At 36.5% G+C, this 23571-nt stretch overlaps 2 protein-coding genes across 6 annotated transcripts in view; one reads left to right on the top strand and one right to left on the bottom strand.

The window, feature by feature from the left end:
- Window positions 1-23571, top strand: part of LOC126201717 (probable protein phosphatase CG10417) — a 96715-nt gene that overhangs the window by 70915 nt on the left and 2229 nt on the right. For 2 of the 5 annotated variants that reach the window (XM_049936809.1, XM_049936808.1), the window contains 3 exons: window positions 6551-6737; window positions 13412-13646; window positions 20887-21107. In XM_049936809.1, the coding sequence (XP_049792766.1) occupies window positions 6551-6737; window positions 13412-13646; window positions 20887-21107 (643 nt within the window). Of the gene's footprint in view, window positions 1-6310; window positions 6416-6550; window positions 6738-13411; window positions 13647-20886; window positions 21108-23571 lie in introns of all 5 variants that reach the window. The other 3 variants (XM_049936807.1, XM_049936806.1, XM_049936810.1) reach the window with 3 other exon arrangements.
- Window positions 2515-23571, bottom strand: part of LOC126201775 (intraflagellar transport protein 20 homolog) — a 150931-nt gene continuing 129874 nt past the window's right edge. The window contains exon 4 of the mRNA XM_049936813.1: window positions 2515-2533. The gene's annotated coding sequence lies outside the window, so the exon portion shown is untranslated. The remainder of the gene's footprint in view (window positions 2534-23571) is intronic.

Genomic DNA, 23571 nt, shown 5'->3' with positions numbered 1-23571 from the left:
GAACTGAAAAGTGCTCGATTCATTTCTGTAATGATTGATACATCGAATTAACTGGATTTGCACTTGGTTACTCCCCTTATCAGGTATTTTCACCCTGAAAATGGCATCACGGTGAAAGTGCTCGAATTGGTTAATTTAGCTGTAGAAACTTCAGATTTACTTCAGAATTATGTGCTGGAGGTTTTAAAGAAATATGATCTTGAGGGAAAGGTGATTGCAGTTTCTGCAGACAACACTAGCACCAATTTTGGTGGTAATCAGAGGAAAGGAAAAATAATTGTTCTATAAACTGAAACAGAACGCAGTGAATAATATAGTAGGTGTTGGCTGTCCAGCACATGTGGTGCACAATTCCTTACAAACTGGCTCAGATTGCCTACCCATCGACTTCAAATTAATTGTAAACAAAATCTACCAGCATTTCCACATATATACAGTAAGGGTTGAATCTCTGAAGTCATTCTGTAAGTTTACTGAAATTGAATGCAAAACTGTATTTGGGCACAGCAAGACCAGGTGGCTATCTCTGCTACCAGCATTGGAAAGAATTGTAGAGATATTTCCTGCTTTGGAATCATATTTCATTTCCCTTGATAAGTGTCCTGTTATCCTTAAACAATTCTTTGATAACCCTGTATCTATTGTTCTTCTACATTTTCTTGTTAGCCAGCTAAATCCTTTCTCCACAACAATTAAATATATTGAGAAACAAGAAATCACAGTAGTGGAAGTTTATCAAGAAATAAACAAATTATTGGGCAAATTACAATGTAGAAAATCTGAAAGATTTCTCACATCCTTTGTACATGAAACTCTAAGAAAGCTGGAAAAAGAGGGTGAAATTCCTGTAGAACAATTTCATATTGATGCTGACATCTTCTATGACTCTTGCATTGAGTATATTAAAGAATGATGTTAACCATTTCTCACACCTTTTAAATCATTTGACTGGGTTAATACTGAAAAGGAGCAGCTACAGTGGAAAGATATTCAGGACTGTTGTGTTTTTGTTAAAAGTATTCTACCAAATTTTCCTGTTGATGAAGACAAACTATTCGATGAATTTTCATGTGCACAGAACTTCATAAAAAGTGAAGGAGACAAAGAAAGTGTTTGTGCAACGTGGTGTAAAATATTTGCTTATTTCAAAAGTAAAAACATTAACATGAAAAAGTTGATTCATTTGGTGGAGTTTTGTCTGGCAATTCCTGGGTCAAATGCTGCCGTGGAATGTGTGTTTTCGTTAGTGAACTCTTTGTGGTCAGATGGAAAAAAAAAAAAAAAAAGCAGAATGAAAGTTGAAACAGTGAGCCCCTTGCTCATTGTCAAAACACGCTTTAATGGTGTATCATGTACTGACTTTTATGATACAATTTCAAACGATAATGCACTTTATAATAAAATACATAAAAGTGAAAAGTACAGTGATAGTGTGGTAGAATAATTGTAAAAAGTGATTTGGGATCATCTGAGTGCACATTGTAAAGGTAAACTTGCATGTGTGTTAAATTTAGCCAATACAATATTTATGTCCCGTTTTTTTTCTTCATTGTCCCAGGTTTTTCTCTAATTTATTTTAAATGTCCCCTTTTTCAATGAAAGTGAAATGGGCACCCTAGGGTAGGATAGCATTTAAAGGCCACTTTTTCCGTTTTTCTTGGATAACATGAAAACCGCAGCTTCACACGAAAATGTTTCACAGCACAAAATTAAACTACTTTGTGGTTCCTACAAAAAGTCCTTATTCATTTTTCCTAGCGAATTTAGTTTCTGCATTTCAGGGAATGGAGAAATAGCAAATAATTAAAAGTTGTGTTTTAATGGTACAAAATTAATGTTTATTGTTAAATTATAAAGTAGCTGTACCATATCAACATACAGTAGTGCCATATTGAGGGGTAATTTGTGTTCTGGTGATGTGACTTGAGATAATGGAAGAGAGTAGGGGTGGAGGATAGAAGTGTGAAGGAAGGCAGGTCACCAGAATGAGATCACTTACTTGCCTCATTTGAAGGTTTGCAAAACCAAAGAGCGAGCAGCTGAGTCCTCTCTCTCTCTCTCTCTCTCTCTCTCTCTCTCTCTCTCTCTCTCTCTCTTTCTCCACCACCACTATGTTGCAGGAAACAACTACACTCTTTCACAATCATACCAATCCTTCTGCAGCACACCTTTTAAATCACTGGTGATGCAATGCACAGAAACATGTGGAGAGTGTTTACTTTTTAAAAAATGCATTGCATGCAGACACTTGTAGGAAGAGTTTATTTTCCACAAAATGCGTTAACACTAAATGGAATATAGATATTAGTTACTTATAATACAACATGTATGAAGAGAAACTGTACAAATCTCAACATCATTCTGCCCCATTAGTAAGGAAATTAATTGTTAGTTATCCTGTAGAACTGTTGTGGCTTTCTTCTGGGAAAGGTCTGTTTCCTCACCACCAGAACTGCTCACTCTTCAGTTCCATGCAGTAACACATGTATGACTGGTGGACAGTTACTCGATCTGATGATACAATTGTTGATATCTGAAATGCACTCATTCAAGATAAGACATTATTTTATAACAACTAATTTAGATTTTCTGTTATTTCTAAGTTCAGTTTGTTTGCAGTAAACATCAGTTTTTTTACGCTTAAAATACTATTGTCAATAATTTTTGTGTGTATTTTTCTTTTTTTCCATACCCTGCAGCACGGAAACTCGTTTTTATAGAGGAAAAATGAATAGGGTGTTTTTTGTGTGCTATTGGCTTCCATTCCATCAGCTGCATTTTCAAATAATGCGCCACCAGTTATGCTGCTGTGTTTCCTACAGCTGTCATTGTGGCACGGGGGCACTGCCACTTACAATTATGCCACTGCCAGTGAGACACAAGCATCCCCTCTCCGGAGTCCAGTAGTGGGTGTAATTAAGTTTGAACATTCATGCACTGATCCCATTTTTGTGTGTTTGCCAGTTGAATAACTTTTACAAACTTCCATAATGGCCGGGGCTCAGCATCTTCTGAATAGACATTAAATTAAAGAGTGACAAATTTATAAGTCTTTTGTATCTATATGTATGTTTACATTCAAATCTGTTAGCATGTGACACTTCAAATGCAGCAACAAAGTTATGTATTATTTTTACTATTTGATATTAGATGTAGAATAAATTGTCGGAATTCTCTGTTCATGCATGACATGTGTTCCTCATTCCAATAGCCACGAAAGAACCGCACAGCATGTAAGGAAGCCACAACATTTTGTAGGAAATTTAGTGTAGTTTAATTTTGTACTGGAGAACATTTTCGCTAGAAGTCGCGATTTTCCAGTTATTCAAGAAAATGTGTGCACCCCACCCTTTCATCCCAGCACTCACACGCCACAGGTGGAGATTTTCAGTATGTTGTTCATGACATACTCCCCTACCACTGTACAAAAATTTGTGATGAGAAGAGTTTTTCCCCCTAATTTTGCTTTGTTGACTTGACTACTGTGTACAGGTCTTGGTTCAAGAGTACTTTACGTTGTAGTTTGTCCTTTATTTCTTGATTTATCGATAGTGTTGCTCAAGCGTTCTTAATTGCCCTTCAGTTTGGATTTTGCTGTTGCTTGAACATAGATGTATGACTGAATAAATTTGTGTTGCAGATTTCATTTGTAGGATTATATGCCTTCAATTAGTTTTACTAATTTAATTTTTGAGCATAAATATTGCAAACATTCCCTCCTATTTAATATCACACCATCACCAATATTTTTCATTAGATTGGGCCTGCAGCATAGTACATGTAACGACATTTTGTAAAGGAAAGGTAGAGACTACCTGCAGTAGGTTTAATATTCTTTCTGATGGCTGTTTTGGCTTTAGTACCATTCTCAAGTAACCTGCAGATAAAACATTGGCGATATTATCTGCACCTGTGATAGGTGCCCATTTGAATAATTATACATTGGTACTTCATATAGTTCGATTCGATGTTCATATTGCATATGTAGTACACTGCCACTGTCTAATACGTAAGAACCCACAAAATTATAGACTTTGTAAAACTTACATTAGCTCAGAATTATTTAGAGTTCAAAGACAAAATATACACCCAAGCAGGTGGAGTAGCTATAGGAAACATTGTAGCTGACACATCATCTGCTACTTTGACATACTGGAAGAAAAATGTTTTAACACTAAATTACTAGTAATTAATAAAATAATTTACTGTTATAGAAATGCTAATTGATAGAAATCGTACAGACATCTGAGAAATCCACCAAACACTTAAAAACTTCCATTCCAGAATAAAATTTACCATGGAAATAGAAAGACAATTCACTAAACTACCTTGACCTCAAAATTGGCAAAAGCAACTACCATCACATATCTGACAGTTATAGAAAACATGCCAACTTCTCTCAATCAAAATCATGAAAGCATGCATACTTCCACTCCGTGATCAATAGACTAATTATTTTACCATTAGAAAAACCAACAATACAAAAAGAACTTAAAATACTCAATTAAATATCCCACAGAAATGATTTTGACTCGGACATTGTAAAAAAAAAAATATTTAAAAAAAATAAAAAATACAGTACATGATGACATATGTCTGACTAAAGAAACCTCAATTAAATAAAGAAAAATTTATATACCTACAGTTTATGTAAAACAAATATCAAAGGAGATAAATCTACTATTCAAAACCACACACACATAACTAGCCTTCTGTACTAATAAGTCTTGTAACAAAACTGCATTCAGAATCCCAGAATATGCCAATCTGGAGATATACAAAATCAGTTGACAGATTCAAAGAACACACCAGAAACAGTGACAGTTATCAGTGTAGATTCTCTTTACATTTAAAAATTAATCACCACATGGCTAACAAAATTGAAGCTGCATTACGTACACTACACAGAATACTGAAATAAATCGCTATGAACATACTTCAAGAATTGGATATATGTAAACGTATGAATTATTAAAACACCACACAGACTTTCAACGAAGATTATGCGGAAAACTTCGACATACTGGAACATGAAAAGGGCTAGTACATATTGGCAACAAAACATATTTTTACTGAAGATATAATTCACAGCAAAATCCAATTAGTGAAATATTACATTATCTTTGTTTAGCTAATTATACTTTCTAAACATATAGCACCATAATAAATGATCTGTCATTTAAAATCGTACTATAGGAAACGAAACATCAAATAAGTGTCAAAATATATACCGTATGTTTATATTTACAACATGTTGTGTATGAATTGGATAATGACAGTTTACTATAGCTTCAGTATGTCTGACAAATCAAACTAGATGTACATACCAACTTACAATTATCCACATGGAAAACCACCATAGATGCAGATAATCTCACCCATGTTGTATTTACAGGCAACATGAGAATGGCAATGACACTAGAGCAGTTCTTGTAAAGAAAATTAACTTACTGCAGCTAGTCTGGACCTTTAGTTTTTTAAATACCATAATAATTTGTACCATGTTACGGGTCTTATTGAATGGGGGTTGGGGGGGGGGGGGGGGAGTTTATTCTATCTGCGTTGGCAGATGCTTGTGGACAAATATCTGGAACTAGGTCTGAGAGCTTGGCAAGAGTTTTATGACTGACGTAGGTTTCGAATGACATGTAATAAGCTTGCACCTTTTGTTCAGACTCAAAATATGTTAATAGCATATGGATTTGTTATTAATGTGTTTTAAGTTATTGAACATAGATTCAGAGTACGTCCTCAGAGATAGGTGTGTGCCTGTGCGAACGCACGCATTGTTGAGAATGAACAGCAAGGATGTTGTCAGCTGTGCTTTTAATCTTCGCCATCTTCTCCTCCTTTCTCCATTTACCAGCTCTGCAAGATTGCAAATAATAGACAGTTTGTGCTGTCATTTTTTTTTTTTTTTTGCTGTTGGTGAAATGCAAAGTTTGCTTTTGTGCACATTTTTTAACAAACTCTGAGAAAATATGGACATAACACATTTAGAAACACTTCACAGATATTGACACGGACAGTTTTTCACGTTATTTTATTATTTTTTAAGTTCTTTCATCTATTTGTTCCCTGCATAATCTTTCGTAAAATTGTTACATTATTGTAGGTAAATACTAGTGTAACAATCAGATGTACAATAAGTTCCTGTTTTATTTTGGTTTCAGAATTCAGACTTTTGCAAGGCTGATTAACTTTGTTTTCCCAGTAAAACAATAACTTACCCCGTTGATTTCATTTTAAACGAATACTAGTTATTATATTAGAGCTCTCATTTTATGTTCATTGTTTTATTAATTTCTAGGTCTATATTTGGTTTGTTTGGAAGATTCTTCTATATTTGCAAACTGAAGATTTTTAGCATTATAAAGTTTCTGATTCCAATAGGGATCTTTAATTTCCATTTAAGGTAATATGAACAATATTATCATTCTTATTATTAACAATAGCTTACTACTCACACTCTAACATAGAAATTGTATTTTTCAGTGTTTTGTGGAATTGTAAGTGTCGAAAAGTAACTTATGCCACTATATGTTTCTAGCAGTGAGGATGAGGAAGGAGAAAGTGGAAAGGGAGAAGAGGCAGAAGAAGACTTAGAAGATGAAGAAGATGAGGAGGAAGAGGAAGAGCAAGAGCAAGAGCAAGAAAGAGACGATGAGGACGATGATGATGACAGTCTGGATGCAGACGACGAGGAAGAAGACTTTGGCGCAAAAGTGACAGAAGAAGTAAGGAATTTTTAATTAAGCTCTCATCACATTAACAGCATAGTGTGAATGAGGAATATTAGGCATGCAATAAGAATAAAAGATTGAGTATGTGCATCTAGATGGACGTGAAAAATAAGTCGGTATTTGAATGACCTACATACACTGAAGCTAATTTTAAGTCACAATTAAAGCCACATCATATTCCATATGAAAGATGGCAGAATAGAATTTAAATGTATCGTAGTTAATTGAAAGTATGAAATTGAAAATTATGCATGAGAAAATATTTCTGCAGCCTTTATTTGATGTCTTCAGATATTATTAGTAGTATTTGAAGGATTAGCACAACCGAGAGAACCACTGAAAATAGCTGGAACTTTAAAGATGTGCATTGACTCTACGATGGAAATCTAAAAAGTGATTAATTTTGTCCCAAATAAACATCATTTACGAAGGTGCTTTAATAGTATAATGTGTCTTTGACGATCAGCTGCATTTTTATACATTACTTGAAGGCTGTTAATAGTCACCTTCCAAAAATGATATTTTATCAGTTTAGACTAGTTTTTGGAGAGGGTACGCCGTGAGCAAAACAAAATAAAAATTGATTTGTTCGAGGTGGGCCCTCTCCAGAAACAGATCATTTTGTAAGTAAAGAGAGATAGAAGAGCTTCAACCTCAAGATCGTTACTGTATCACTCTGTTGCTGGATTTCTCGTATGGTGATTTTGTTAAAACTGCTTTGAACCAAGCAAAGTGGAGACAGTTGAACAGAAACAGTAGAATTGTACTTGTCTCATTGGCACTTTGATTATGGTTTGACTTTGATTACAGTTTGCCTTTCATTACACCTCTGCCAATCAAAAATGAGCAATTTGCATCAGATAGATCCGCCATGCCCACTATTTTTCATCTTAAACTCTGTTTCCTGCATGTTCTTTATTTATTCCATGCTTCCCTGGATTCTTATACATTTCTTCACACATAGAATTGTGTTGGGTTGTTCTCCCACCCCCACCCCCTCCACCCCCCACCCCTCTTCTCTCCCTCTCTTGACAAGTCATAACCTTATTTGTAATCCTTTCTGGGTTTGAAATGTAAACTGTTCTCTCAGCCTCAGAATTTCCTTAGAACCCCCCCCCCCCCCTACTTCTGATAGTTCTTTTCTGGTTATTGTGACTGTAACATAAAAATTCAACTGTAACAACTGTGCTGTATGCTGTAGTGTCTTCCAAATTTGGCTTGATGAGATAGGCATTTAGATTTGCAAGTATCCTAGCACAGTCAAATTCTGGCTCTTTCTTAAATTGCTGCCTTCTCGTTGATGTCTTTTGGGGGGGGGGGGGGGGGAGAATCTCACCTTCCTACTGAAACTTGGGTGTTTTCATATACTCCTATCTTTTTCAAAAGAAATTTGAAACCTTGTGTTTCTTGTTACTTCCTCCAGAACTTCGTTTAGTGTGGTCAGAGCACTTTATTTTTGGGTGGAAAACACTCCTTTTGTGAAAGAGTGGTTTTCAGTTTTGAGTCCAGCTTTTTGATAACATATCATAGTTTGTGATCATGTCAACTCATTTATTTCTGTCACCTTTGAATTACCTTTTCCAGTTGCACTTACACAGAATTGATAAGATAGTCTTCTTGTCTTACTCCTGTTTTGATTTCAAATGGTTCAGTAGCTTTCCTTAGAATTGAATTTGATATTGAATGTTTTTTATGAAAATACTGTTTCTATTCTACATTATATAACTACTTATAAATGTCTGTCATGATCACCTTCTTATTTCCTGCTAGCATTTTGATTTTAATTGTAATCTTAATGGTGAAGATGTGCTGATCTAGGTGACTATTCTGTTCTGCAGGGCTTTGGAGTGCCACATGTGACAAAGTGGGGATATTATTATTATTATTATTATTATTATTATTATTATTATTATTATTTCTTTCCTTTCTCAGACGTTATGTCTGGTTAAAAATGGAAAGTGACGCGGACCTTGATCAAGCGTGACTTCGTTTTAACTGTACGGTATATGTTACATTGCATTTAGGAACTTTCTGGTAATTGAACATGTATCAATAATTACAGATTTCTGTATTTGTATATACAAGTTTGGATGTAGCTGTATTGCGTTGATGTACTGGTGGATATTGCGTGGTATGACTCCTGTAGTTGATAGTATAATTGGTATAATGTCAACTTTATCCTGATGCCACATGTCCTTGACTTCCTCAGCCAGTTGGATGTATTTTTCAATTTTTTCTCCTGTTTTCTTCTGTATATTTGTTGTATTGGGTATGGATATTTCGATTAGTTGTGTTAATTTCTTCTTTTTATTTGTGAGTATGATGTCAGGTTTGTTATGTGGTGTTGTATTATCTGTTATAATGGTTCTGTTCCAGTATAATTTGTATTCATCATTCTCCAGTACATTTTGTGGTGCATACTTGTATGTGGGAACGTGTCGTTTTATTAGTTTATGTTGTATGGCAAGTTGTGGATGTATTATTTTTGCTACAGTGTCATTTCTTCTGGGGTATTCTGTATTTGCTAGTATTGTACATCCGCTTGTGATGTGATCTACTGTTTCTATTTGTTGTTTGCAAAGTCTGCAGTTATCTGTTGTGGTATTGGGATCTTTAATAATATGCTTGCTGTAATATCTGGTGTTAATTGTTTGATCCTGTATTGCAATCATGAATCCTTCCGTCTCACTGTATATATTGCCTTTTGTTAGCCATGTGTTGGATGCGTCTTGATCGATGTGTGGCTGTGTTAGATGATACGGGTGCTTGCCATGTAGTGTTTTCTTTTTCCAATTTACTTTCTTCGTATCTGTTGATGTTATGTGATCTAAAGGGTTGTAGAAGTGGTTATGAAATTGCAGTGGTGTAGCTGATGTTTTTATATGAGTGATTGCTTTGTGTATTTTGCTAGTTTCTGCTTGTTCTAGAAAGAATTTTCTTAAATTGTCTACCTGTCCATAATGTAGTGTTCAAATTAATGATATTAATATAATAGAGGGAAACATTCCACATGGGAAAAATATATCTAAAAACAAAGATGATGTGACTTACCAAACGAAAGCGCTGGCAGGTCGATAGACACAAAAACAAACACAAACATACACACAAAATTCAAGCTTTCGCAACAAACTGTTGCCTCATCAGGAAAGAGGGAAGGAGAGGGAAAGACGAAAGGATGTGGGTTTTAAGGGAGAGGGTAAGGAGTCATTCCAATCCCGGGAACGGAAAGACTTACCTTAGGGGGAAAAAAGGACGGGTATATATACACACACACACACACACACACACACACACACACACACACACACACACACACACACACACACACGTGTGGATGTGTGCGTGTGTGTGCGTGTGTGTGCGTGTGCGTGCGTGCGTGCGTGCGTGCGTGCGTGCGTGCGTGCGCGCGAGTGTATACCCGTCCTTTTTTCCCCCCTAAGGTAAGTCTTTCCGTTCCCGGGATTGGAATGACTCCTTACCCTCGCCCTTAAAACCCACATCCTTTCGTCTTTCCCTCTCCTTCCCTCTTTCCTGATGAGGCAACAGTTTGTTGCGAAAGCTTGAATTTTGTGTGTATGTTTGTGTTTGTTTTTGTGTCTATAGACCTGCCAGCGCTTTCGTTTGGTAAGTCACATCATCTTTGTTTTTAGATATATGTCCATAATGGAGGTTTTTTTTTTTGTCGATAAATCCCCTTCCTCCTTCCTTTCTGTTTAATGTGAATCTTTCTGTTGCTGAATGTATGTGATGTATTCTATATTTGTGGCATTGTGATTGTGTAAGTGTATTGAGTGCTTCTAGGTCTATGTTACTCCATTTCAATACTCCAAATGAGTATGTCAATATTGGTATAGCATAAGTATTTATAGCTTTTGTCTTGTTTCTTGCTGTCAATTCTGTTTTCAGTATTTTTGTTAGTCTTTGTCTATATTTTTCTTTTAGTTCTTCTTTAATATTTGTATTATCTATTCCTATTTTTTGTCTGTACCCTAGATATTTATAGGCATCTGTTTTTTCCATCGCTTCTATGCAGTCGCTGTGGTTATCCAATATATAATCTTCTTGTTTAGTGTGTTTTCCCTTGACAATGCTATTTTTCTTACATTTGTCTGTTCCAAAAGCCATATTTATATCATTGCTGAATACTTCTGTTATCTTTAGTAATTGGTTGAGTTGTTTATTTGTTGCTGCCAGTAGTTTTAGATCATCCATGTATAGCAAATGTGTGATTTTGTGTGGGTATGTTCCAGTAATATTGTATCCATAATTTGTATTATTTAGCATGTTGGACAGTGGGTTCAGAGCAAGGCAGAACCAGAAAGGACTTAATTAGTCCACGCTTAATCTGTATTGGCTGTGATGTGATATTATTTGAATTTGTTTGGATATTAAGTGTGTTTTTCCAATTTTTCTTTACTAGGTTTAGGAACTGTATCAATTTAGGATCTACTTTGTATATTTCCAATATTTGTAGTAACCATGAGTGGGGTACACTATCAAAAGCTTTTGTATGCGTAGTGTAGCGACCTTTGTTTAGTTTTAGCTTGATATGTCACCTCTGCATCTATTATCAGTTGCTCTTTACATCCTCGTGCTTCTTTGCAACAGGCTTTTTGTTCTTCATTTATAATTTTGTTCTGTGTTGTATGTGTCATTAATTTCTGTGTAATGACTGAAGTTAATATTTTGTATATTGTTGGTAGGCATGTTATGGGGCGATATTTAGCTGGGTTTGCTGTCTCTGCTTGATCTTTAGGTTTCAGATAAGTTATTCCTTGTGTAAGTGTATCAGGGAATGTGTTTTATTATTATTATTATTATTATTATTATTATTATTTAAATGACACAATGCATCTGTAAAGTCATGATGGAGTGTGAGTTACTATGTCAATATGTATTACATGTGACATATGCTATGACAACCAGCTGCAGAAGTAGCATGTTTAGTTTGGCTGCCATTCATATATCTGCATACATTTAATTACACTAATCTTATGTTTTAAGTGGATGGAGTGGATTGAAAATGTTTCCTGGTGCTCTCTCTCGCTCTCACAGGAAATTACTTACCTAAATGCTAGTTCCTGATCTATTAAACAAAATCGTTGTAGCTTTCTCTCAGTATTTCATGATTGACTTGGTACACAAATGTTAAACCAATCACGAAAGGCAGATCTTCTATATAATTTGTGCCATAGCTTAAATTCTACTCAATCAGTAGAGCTAACTGGATTTGCTTGTTAGATTGTTCTGTTCTGTAAAAGATTGTTGACAGTTGTCGAATTGTATCTTGACTCTGTGGCAGATGCCAGTCTAAGTACACACAATGTAACAGTAATGCTTGAACAGTATTGTTAGAGCCAGTAAATCATCCAGTATAGTTTATTTATTGAATGGTAGACAGGCACAGAAGCAAGATTTCATACGTGTGTGTACATGCACACCTGTTTACTGCTTCGTAAATGTTTACCTTTACTCCTTCCATTGTTTCCACTCCACTCAGGAGTTCTTGGGATCACGTAATGTTTGTAAGACAATTAGATTACTTTGGAAATGTTGGGGAGCAATGAGCTGGTAATCAAATAGATGAGGTGTCTTTCAAAAAATTTATCAAAGTGAAAGACCTTATCTGTTTATGAGAAACAAAGTTTCTTCTGTCTGCTCTGGCATTCTATCCAGTGTCAGTTGAATTTTATTAAATTAGTATCAAGCTGAAATGGTCTATTACTAGGAAGTTTGTCAGTGATATGTTGCAGGCTATATCAAGATGTTGAATTCAAACTTTATTTCAGCTTATTGATATAACACAACAGCAGTAAATCTATCCTCTGGGCATAACAAACTTGTAGTTACTGAGGAAAGGCCAATAGTTCCAAAAATGACCAAAACTGTTTGGCATTTGAAAAACAGATGTGCAGGTGTTAAATAGACCATGTTGAACATAATGTCATAGAAATAGTGTATTTGCAGAGGACAATATGTACAGTTTGAATAGTGTCATCTGCAACTGTGCAAAAATATTGGGCCATAGCAATAACAGTTTTTCAAAACCACAACATGAATATCACATTACATATCCCAGAAAAACCCCACACTTTTGAAGTACGCACATCTTCTATGCAGTCTTTGATATTGATAAAACTCTTTAAATTTTACTTTCTTCTCAGACTCTTAGTGGGGAATTGTATTATGTTCTCTTAACACACGTGTTGATATTACATTAGAAAATCCTACTTGGACTGCAGAAAATTTTATGAACAGTCATCAACATGTAGAAGATTGTTGGCAACTATAAATTAATATTGTTTCTCATTAGAGAGCTAAATTTTACTTGGAAAGGAGTGAAGTGCTTAGTATCAACTTATTTAATACTTCAGAGTTACAAAATTGCATACGATAGAAATGAGTTCAAGTGTAGATTATATTACGAAATTAAGAATCTCCTCAGCTACACCATTTGTACCATAAATAAAATCTGCAGCACAGCTGAGAGTAACACACACACAGCCATATTGATTTTTCAGTATGTGAAGGTAATGGCTGTGAAAATGTTACCACACATTAGTTGCAAGTTTCACAATGTAGAGAGATTTTAAAACTTGTATGCCTTTAGTGTACAAAGTTATCTAGTATTAATGACTTGTGTGTGTGTGTCTTCTTTTTAATTACAGCCGGGATCGGATAGTGGATGTACTGCAGTTGTAGCTCTACTGAAAGGGCAAGAACTCTATGTAGCTAATGCAGGAGACTCTCGATGTGTAGTTTGTCGTAATGGGCAAGCTGTTGAAATGAGTTTAGACCACAAGCCAGAAGATGAATGTGAATTGGAAAGGATAGAGAAAGCAGGAGGAAAAGTTACTACTGATGGAAGAGTTAATGGTGGCTTGAATCTGTCACGGGCTATAGGTAATATTTTGAATTTTTTTCGTGTGTGCCAGAAATATCTACATATTATTTTCTTTTCAAGAATTTGAATATGTTTGTGTTTAAAAAGAACATGTTATATATGCTGCTGATATCTAAGGATTGAATATAATTCTCAGGAAGCTACAGAATTGGAATTTTATGAAAGCACAGTAAACTTGTACAAATGAATGAAACATTGTGAGAATGTAAATAGACCAAGCACAGTGCTGAATAGAAACTTGGGCAAAGTCTAAACACAATTGATACTTGGGTCTTCACTTGTGTCCTACATTACATATCTTGTGGAAGTGACACAATTCTTCTCAGTATTTGCAAAGTATTATTTGGAGTAAGAAACTCTTTAACTGAGTAATTTTTAAAAAGTAAAATCATTTGGATAATTTGCACATTACTTACTGTACAGCCCAGTTCAGTCAGATAATGTAAATGTGTCACAATATACATAACATAGAGTATTATTAACGTTCCTGTATTAAGTCTTGTTACAATCATGTACCCTAGTAAAAGGTAGCTATTAGAAGTCAGGTAATTCATATGACAAAAGAGAAATACGTTAGAAGAAACTGTACTCTCAAAGGGTTATGCAGTGTCCTGGATCAAGCTAGGCTCAATAAGACAGGACTACAGAGACATTAAGTTCTTGGTTCTGGATAATTTTCCTTCTTTATCCATAAATAGCCCAGGTTAGTCTCTCTCTCTCTCTCTCTCTCTCTCTCTCTCTCTCTCTCTGGTGTGTGTGTGTGTGTGTGTGTGTGTGTGTGTGTGTGTGTGTTGGGGCGCGCGTACGATTTTATTTATAAACAGGACAACATTAGTGAAGTTAAGTGTTTCATTTATTCTACAAATATCTTGTTACTGCCTCATATGAAACTCTTAACTTCGCTAATGTTGTCCTATTTATAGATAATACACTAGCAACCAGCCCTGACTTCACATAGCCAGATGACTTACCTGGTGTAGTGGGAATAAATCTCATCCTCTCTATGCATATTAAAAGTGCAAATTCATGATGAGCACCCTATTCACTCACTTTCTTTTTGCACTGACAGTACTGTCTGCAGTGTACTTTTGCATATGTATTAATTAAAGCTGAAGAACTCCTAAGTTTTGCTTTGAAACTTGTTATGCCTAGAGTCCTGAGAATCCAGTACTAGATCTGTCTTTAAAGAAAATGTGTATTGAGTTGCAGTTACTTGCTCAAAGAGAAATTACGATATCAATCGATTTGGAATTGTCAGATAAAAGTAGTGAGTGATAATTTTGTTAAAAACATTGAGGTGCAACTATACATCACTTCTGCCAAAATAAAGTTGTCCATTGCAAAAAAAAGGTAATGTTTCCAGGTTTTTGTCTAATGCGTGTGTGACATTGTTTATCAGAAAATTGGTGTCATAAAGCAGTGGTTCCTGCTGACCAGAAATATTATGGTATAGCCCTACATAATTAAAAGTGAAAACACCAAGTCTAGCTTTCAGGACTATTAGTTTCTCTATCAAGAAGGAAAGAGGTGTAACATGAAAGATTAGAAGGGAGACACAGGCCTTAAGTACCCAGGCTGACAGCATCGCACCTATTGCAAGTAAGGGTGGAGACAAATGAGCGTAAGTGTGGAGAAAAGTTTGAAGGCGGTAAGGAAGTATAATGCCTTTGTTTTTGGTGAAACTCAGAAAATAAATAACTTTGGTACAAATCTGGCAGGATGTATCATTTGAGCTTTCCCAGTATAGGTCTTTAAAAATATTGTAACACAATTTCAATGGTCTTAAGTATAAAAACGGCAACTGTATATAGGTGATGAGGATATTGTCCACTAATATAATAAGGCATTGAAGAGGAACATGATCTGGTTCAACATTTTGGATTACTTGACCTAGGTAAATAGTTTTTCCTCTCCTTGTCAAAGTTATGCAGTATGGACATAAAACATCATGAAAGCTAAGGTGGTCATGATGCATTCCATTAACTACTATGATTCCAGGTTTTAGAAACTAAACATGTCGTTTAAAATTTCTGAGAATAGCTTTTGTGGTATGGAATATCCCAGCCTAACTTGTCAATTTCTGAAATTCTCACCATGCTCACGAGGTCTAATGGGAGCTGTAGCATTAATATAGATACTTCTCAACACACTAACAGAATGGATCAATTACTTTTCTCAAGGGCTGTCAGTACACACGTTGTTGAAACGGAGTCAAAGGCTTTCTCAAAATCTAAGAATCAGAGAGTTATAATTCAAATTGTTGTTCTAAAATTTCAGTTGCAACTTGCAACTGGTCATTCCTTTGTCTGATTAAAAAATCCAGTTTTTTTTTTTACTCGTATTTTAGTGACTGGCTTGTCCATTATGGATAGCAGGGTGATAGGCCTGTAGTTTAAGTCCTATCTGTTTTTCTTGTGAAGTGAAATTTTTACACTTTTGGGTATTGTCTTTCTGTTGGGACATTTTGTGAACAATTTTTGCAAGTTCCTGTCTCACTACCTCAAACTGCTTTTCCGTTCTTCATTTCTTTAGTGGCTTTGTGTACCTAATCTGGCATTACTTCTGGAAACTAATTATTTTCATTATTATCTGTGTTCTTGGTTCGTGTATTGAATTACAGAAATATTTAAATGCTTTTACTATTTTGTTCAGTATTTACTCTTTGTTTATATGTCTCCAACTTGCCAGTCTGAAACATATTATGTAGGGTATTTAAGTGTATCTGGTCTGTGTAGATATCACCTTGCACAGTACTTTGCCAGTGTGTTTCAATTAACAGTAGCCATTCTTCTTGAATCCCGTGTAATTTTCATTATTTAAAAACAATATCTAAATGGTTCATGCAAGCATCACTACTAGACACAACATGTCAAAAGTATCTGGACACCTCTGTGTAACGTGGAAGTAGAGAGGTGGACACACCAGTATAAAAGCAGGCAAGGGAGTTATGTGTTATCAAAGAAGAAGTAACAGCATAATTGAGTCAGTCAGAAGAGCTCCATAACTTCGGACATGGACTAATCATTGGATAACACCTGAGTAACAAATCCATCAGGGACATTTCACCCCTTCTAAAGGTGGCAGAGTCAACTGTTGATGATGTGGCTGTGAAGTGGAAACACGAAGGAACAACCGTAAATACGACTGATGTTGTTATGGTTGAACATTGCGAAGGGTGGTTTGAAAAAAAAGAAAATAGCACAGAATCAGTGGAAGGAATAACTAGAGTTCCAAATTTCTACCAGTGATTCAGCTAGCAATAACTGTGTACAGGGAGTTAAAAAGAATGGGGTACAGTGGCCAAGCAGCTCTTCATAAGCCAAACATTTTTACAGCCAGTGCCGAGTGACGCATGAAGTGGTGTAAAATGTGATGGAAAGGGACAGTGGATGACTGGAAACGAGGGATCTGCAGTGATGAATTGCACTAGACCCACTGGCGGTCCAATGGAAGGGTTTGGGTATGGTGAAGGACTGGAGAATGCTAGCTGGCATCATATGTAGTGCCAACAGTAAAGTAAGGAGGTGGTGATGTTACAGTAGCAGGGAGTTTTGCGTAGTTATGATTGGTCCCTTTATTGCGCTTAAGAACATGTTAAATGCAAAATTATATGAAAACATTTTAAAGCATTTCGTGCTGTGTACAGCAAAGGAACAGTTCAGAGGTGGTGATTGATTCTATCAGCACAGCTGCAGCTTTCACAAAGCAGCCCTGTGAGGCAGTGGTTTGTGGATAACAACATTCATGAAATGAAATGAAATGAAATGGGCAGGCATGCCTAGAGTCCCAACCTGAACCCAATGCAACACCTTTGGGATTAGTTATAATGTCAACTTCAAGCTTCGGGAAGAATGGGTTTCCATTCGTCAAGACAGGGTCACTTTCAATAAAGTGTCCCCAGCAGAGCTGAAGCCATTGTAAAGGCACAGGGTGGACACACCCATATTAATATCAAGTGATAGGTATCGGGATAGTTTTGAAATGAGGTTTAAAGCTACTTGTGTACACAAGAAAACATAAAATTGGAATATTAATGAAACCTACGGTACAGCATCCTTAAGACATCATGCAAAGCTGCCAAGAAACTGGAATGGGGAAAAATATATGTGGTGTGGTGGTCTAGCAGTAGAGCATGTGCCTGGAAATGGAAAGGTTATGGGAGCAAACCACAGCAGGGTTACTTATTTTCACTCTACCTCTTAACCTAGCAATCACCTCTCAGTATGGAGATACACATTTTGAGATATGACTGCAATTTCAGACCACCAATTGCTGCTTCCCTCCGATTAGCAATCGCAATTCGCACACTTAATTCACTGCAAATTATTTGAACAACGGGCAGAATAGTTTCCTGGAATTATTTGAGAACAACCACATAGGTAAGAAACTTGCGAATCTAAAATGTGCTTTTTATATGCTACAAGGAAAATGTTTTTCAAAAAACTACTTCAGACACTTTGCCTTGTCTACATACAGCTTGTTCTTTCAGCAGCACAGCAGATGGCTCAACCTACAGTTGAATCAATTCAAGTGACATCCATTTTCCTGGAACTGAGCCTAAATGTGGACATTATTCCTTATGTGGCATGGCAAAGAAGTCTGCCATGGAGTCCACAACAAAGAATTGCAGTAACAATGAGTCTCAACAATGCATCACAATATGGAGAGCTGTAATATGAACTAAGCATGTGCATCATGCAGTTTTTTCTTTTATTTGTGTGACTTCAGCCATCCTTGCATATGTATTAAATCACACACACAAAATTTGCTTACATACAGTATTTACATTGTTAGTAAACATTACTTACATCACAATGTGGTCCCATCATCACCATGAGATGTCACTCCAAACATCAATTCGACGTGGAACACACGACATTGATGCCTCCAGTCAACTTACCTGCTGTGTGCTGCTTGCATTGCTTATGTTATGAGAGTGATGAGGTTACTTTATGTGATGGCCTCTTAAAATTTATTCATAACTTTACACAGTGGCCCACAAACAAATTACTGAATGCTGCCTGTGCGAAGCCAGGCTGGGTTGCCACTGTTTTCCAGTTTTTTTCGTAAGAGGACCTTCAAGGTGTATGTGGGTGGGAGAAGGGGGGGGGGGGGGAGTTGGGAGACAAGGGACAAGTGTGAAATTAATAAGAAAGAGTTATAATTTGTTGCTCTTACAAGAGAAACTCCCCATTGCAATCCCTTCAGCTTTAGTGGTAAGATGGTCCAGTGGATAACCTGTCAAAAACTGAATACAGGTAAAGCATGAAAACAGTAAGAAGGTGTACCGAACTGCGAAAAAAGAAAGTAAAATAGAAACTGAATGATCCAAGGTTAACAATTAAAATATTAAGTATCATGGTTAAGTGGTCATGTTGTTGGACTGTGAAACAGACAGCCATGTACAAACCTCCCTCGTGCCATTTATTTATTTGTTTTTCACAACATTGTGAACTGTTCATCCGGCCACTGAAATGGTTGTTTCCTTTCTGTAGTCTTGCCAGTTGTCATACTGTACATTGGTTATAGAATATGAGTGTTGTAGTAAAAATATGTTACCATCGCAAGTAAATGTGGTGAATAGTGAGAGCAGGCGAGATACCACATAGACATACCACATAGACATATCACTGAAATGAAAACAACAAACTGGTGTGAACTGTTACAACAAAGGTATTCAAGAGTCGAAACTTCCAAACATGTGTTTTGACAGAGCACAGAGAAACTGTGTGACTGTGAAACTGTTGTGTTCATTTGTTGCAGCTTATGTGACAAACTATAATATTTTCATCATTTCCTTGCGAGTGCTCATATTCACATTCATACAGACACCTAAATCGGGCAAGGAGGCATATCTCGCTCACTCACTCACCAGGCATACAAATTAGGTGCATTGGTAAGAGGTGCCTATCATACGATACACATACTGTCACTAATGCCACACACCAGACATGTTTTTCGGTGGAGGACTCAGTTGACTTGTCACCTTGAGATCAAACATTTGCAATTCCCATTTGAAAGCCACTTCCTTTAGGCTGCTAATAGAGTAGTTTGCAGAATCAACTGTCATTATACGTTCCTTCCTTACACCTCGCTGTTGCAGAAGGACATGACACAATGGCACAGACACAAATTTGAATACATCAAACAGAGGGGGGAGGAGGGGGGAAATTGGCACGTGAGAGGTTTGAACACGGCACGCCTGTGTGGCAGTCCAACACCATGACCACATAACCACGACACCGTTCCTCTTACAGGTTGCTGTATATTGCATTTCTTGCCCTTGGACCATTCATTGTTTCTATTTTCTTTTTTTCCACAGTTCAGTACACCTTCTTCCTGTTTTCATGCTTTATCTGTGTTCAGTTGTTGACGGGCTGTCCACTGGGCTTCTTACAACTAAATCTGACGGGGGTGCAATGAGGAGTTTTCCTTGTTAGTAGCTATCTGTAAACACAATGTGACAGAAGAGTTTCATGATCTTTTTCTGTGACTGTGTGCACTGAATCTGCATTTTTAACCACCTACACCTTTCTTGCATTAGACAACATACATGTCTGAATCTACTGAACTTTCTGCGCAAGGATTGCAGTAGGTTTGCTTTTTAGGTTTTAAACTCTTACACCCTTCATTGGTTTCAGTTCATGCTTCTTCTCATTACATCTTATTAGTCCTCCTCTGTTGTTGTGCCATAATTTTCCACATATCAGATGCGCAGACTGTGTGATGCATTCTTAGTGAGATGTGCTCAGATGGCATATTTAGAAGTGCACTGCCTGCAAAATACAGGGATAAAAGGTTGAGTTCCAGTCCAGTTAAAAGTTATTAATATTCAGCATCATTGTAGGGAATAACTGAAACAGGTGCAAATAAGATGTAGCCAGTAACATGAGGTACCATGCAGCAACGTCTGCTCTGCTGTATTTAACAGACCTGGATGTTTCACAATTTGGGCATTTCTTCAATATTGAAGGCACAAAACAATGTGGTAGGAAATTCTTAACAGTCCACCCCATACCACAGGTCGCAATAACCAGTTTGACACATGGACCTTCTTTTTTGCCAGTTAAGACTAAGAATTACAGACTCTTTTTCTTTCATTTGTATTCACACTATTTGCAAATCCACAGCTGTGAAAGAATCACAACATTTTTTTGCAGTTTCAGGATGCTGTAAGTATTGCATATTATTTCTTGAAATACAAATACTTTGCCATTAATAAATTTTGAACTTCAACAGGTGATCATGCATACAAACAAGCAGAGAAGCTTCCACCTGAGGAACAGATGATAACTGCACTACCAGATGTGAGAACACTCATGATAGACCCCAAAGAAGATGAATTTATGGTTTTGGCATGTGACGGCATATGGAACTTTATGTCAAGCCAAGATGTTGTGGATTTTGTACGCCCTCGTATACTAGAAAATCCAGAAAAACTATCACATATATGTGAAGAGGTAACATGATGACTAAAGTTGCTTTCGTTTTAACTTCTCTTTAGTCTTAAATGATGCGGAGAGTTCGCAGTTTGTACAAACTTTTTATTTCCTCATGAACCTCACTGTGGAAATAGAAACAAAGGTTAAGCAAAATTAAGTGGTTTCTAAGTAGCCAATAATCATAATTTATGTATGCATTAATACTCTTTTGGCGTGGTAGTGAAAATGCCGATTGAGTGTGGAAGTTTTGATATGGCTCATCAGATAACTTAATCTTGACTGAAATACTCAATCATCTGCAGGTATTGTATTGGGGCTTGGGAATGGAGTAAAAGGGGTGCACAGGTGAGCAAACTTCTAAGAGGACAGGATGGCAAATTTTGGTAAAGTTCCCAATTTCTCATGAAGGAAGTCATTGTCCAGCCTGTCATCAAATACTAGCATAACTTTGAGGGAAGTACAACCAAAGGTTGACATCTTCCTTCCTGGTGCCTTTTATTGAGGCAACACCAGGTCAGGACTTGTATGTTATGTCTCCAATTTTGCAGGAACCAGCCATACCCGTATACACTGGTAAGCTCAGACAACACACAGGTATTACGGAGGTGCTTCGAGATCTCAAATGTGAATCCCTTGAGGGAAGGAGATGTAGTTTTCAAGCAGCGCTAGTGCGCAAAGATTCTACTACTGCCGATGGACATGGCAGGTAAGGACCATGAAGAACGAGAAAATCGGCTTATATGGAGGCTTATAGACATTCATTTTTTCCCCTAACTCAATTTTCGAGTGGAACAGGGAAGTAAATGACTAGTAGTGGTACAGGGTATCCTCCGTCACACACTCTAGCTTGCGGAGTATATATGTAGTCAATTAATAAGGTGGGTCAAGACATTTTATAGCTGAATCTCTGTGCCCTCTGTGTGTAGGATAGTTATATGGTCAAATGTGACTTCATTTTTCAAAGTGTTAATGAATAGTCCTCAGACATAGCAAGTAGACCGTCCAGTGTTTATCGAGGTGGATATGGAAAGCTATCTTAAAACCGCATCCAGGCTGGTCAGTACCCCAGCCCCTGTTGTTAATCAATGAGGAATAGTTGCTCTGAAGAAAAGGCTGAAGTTAAAGACATTGCAATTAATTGGTATTTGTCACCTTTCCATTCTCCTTATCTTCCTCTTTGTTACAGAGCTCATCCACTAATCAGAAGTTCAATATAAACACATCTGAACTTTCTTTCTACCAATCCAGCATTAGCCACTCAAGATTCTTCATCTAGAAAGTAACAATATGGTTGTATTTAATTATGTTTTGACTATTGTACAACTGATATAATCCATGCGCAGATTTACAATTCGTAAGTTGAGTGTATACGCGGACTTTCCCTCGAAACTGTAAAACTTATCAACCAGTTCTCTCTCTCTCTTTTTTAAAGGAAAAAAAACCACATTTTTGAAACACCTTTGACGTGCAGCAACATGTATGCTGCATATTTTCATATTACAAAAGTATAAATTCAAATTGCTCCAAAAGCAGCACGTTAGCTTCCGAAACTTTGAAATCAAGCTTACCATGCAATTTTGTAAGCCAATCATAGCTCACGTCACATGATCCCGCCAGCCAATGAGAGCAGATATTCAGAGCATAGGGCATGTGATGTAGTCAGGCACATCACCGTTAAGTAACGTGAACACACAAAAAGAAAAAGTTAATGGTTTAAATTAATATACATGGTGTAGCTACAAGAAAAGCTAAGCTTTCTCATATAATATTGGTCTCTTAAGAATAATAAGCTACAAGGAAAGCTAAGCTTTCACTAGTAGAAATGGTCTTTTTTAGCGTGTGACATGCAAAGACACATGACACAAATGTCAGCAAAATTTTAATAATGACATTAATGTCCAGTTTTCTGGACTCAAAGTGGCTGGTTCTCAGTGTTAAGTTTTGAATGAGTCACGCGCTCTGCGATTTAAGAAATTCATCACACAATTCTTCTTGCGTAAAAAGAAATTTACTTTGAAAGTAACACTTTTCAAACCATATTTTTGTGCTACCTCCTAGAAATAGGTTCATTTCAGCAGTTGCCAGAAAATAAGCATCATGTAGTGTGTGCAGCTGCGATGACTTAGGAAGCCTGTATGTTCGTATGTATAAAGCATTAAGAAATCTTACGTTGTATCATAAAAGAAACAGGACATCAGAATTTCGTAAACCATACTAAAACGCATAATTCGGCTTAAAGTGCACATTCGTATGTCAAGATTCACAATGAAGTAGGCCCCAACATGTTAAAACCGCTGTATTATCTCATGTTTGGTTCTTTACTACGGGATAAAGCCATATGTGCTAGAAGATGAAAATGTGTACTTGAAATTCCGCAAACAGTTAAAACTAGCAAAAAGTGTGGGATGAAACACTTCGTTTCAAATAAACTGATTGACTTTTATAAAAATCTTTTCCACTGAAGCAAATTTCTTTACCAAAC

This window comes from Schistocerca nitens, chromosome 1 (assembly GCF_023898315.1).
Source record: "Schistocerca nitens isolate TAMUIC-IGC-003100 chromosome 1, iqSchNite1.1, whole genome shotgun sequence".
Taxonomy (NCBI): domain Eukaryota; kingdom Metazoa; phylum Arthropoda; class Insecta; order Orthoptera; family Acrididae; genus Schistocerca; species Schistocerca nitens.
This window is presented reverse-complemented; position numbering and strand designations above follow the sequence as displayed.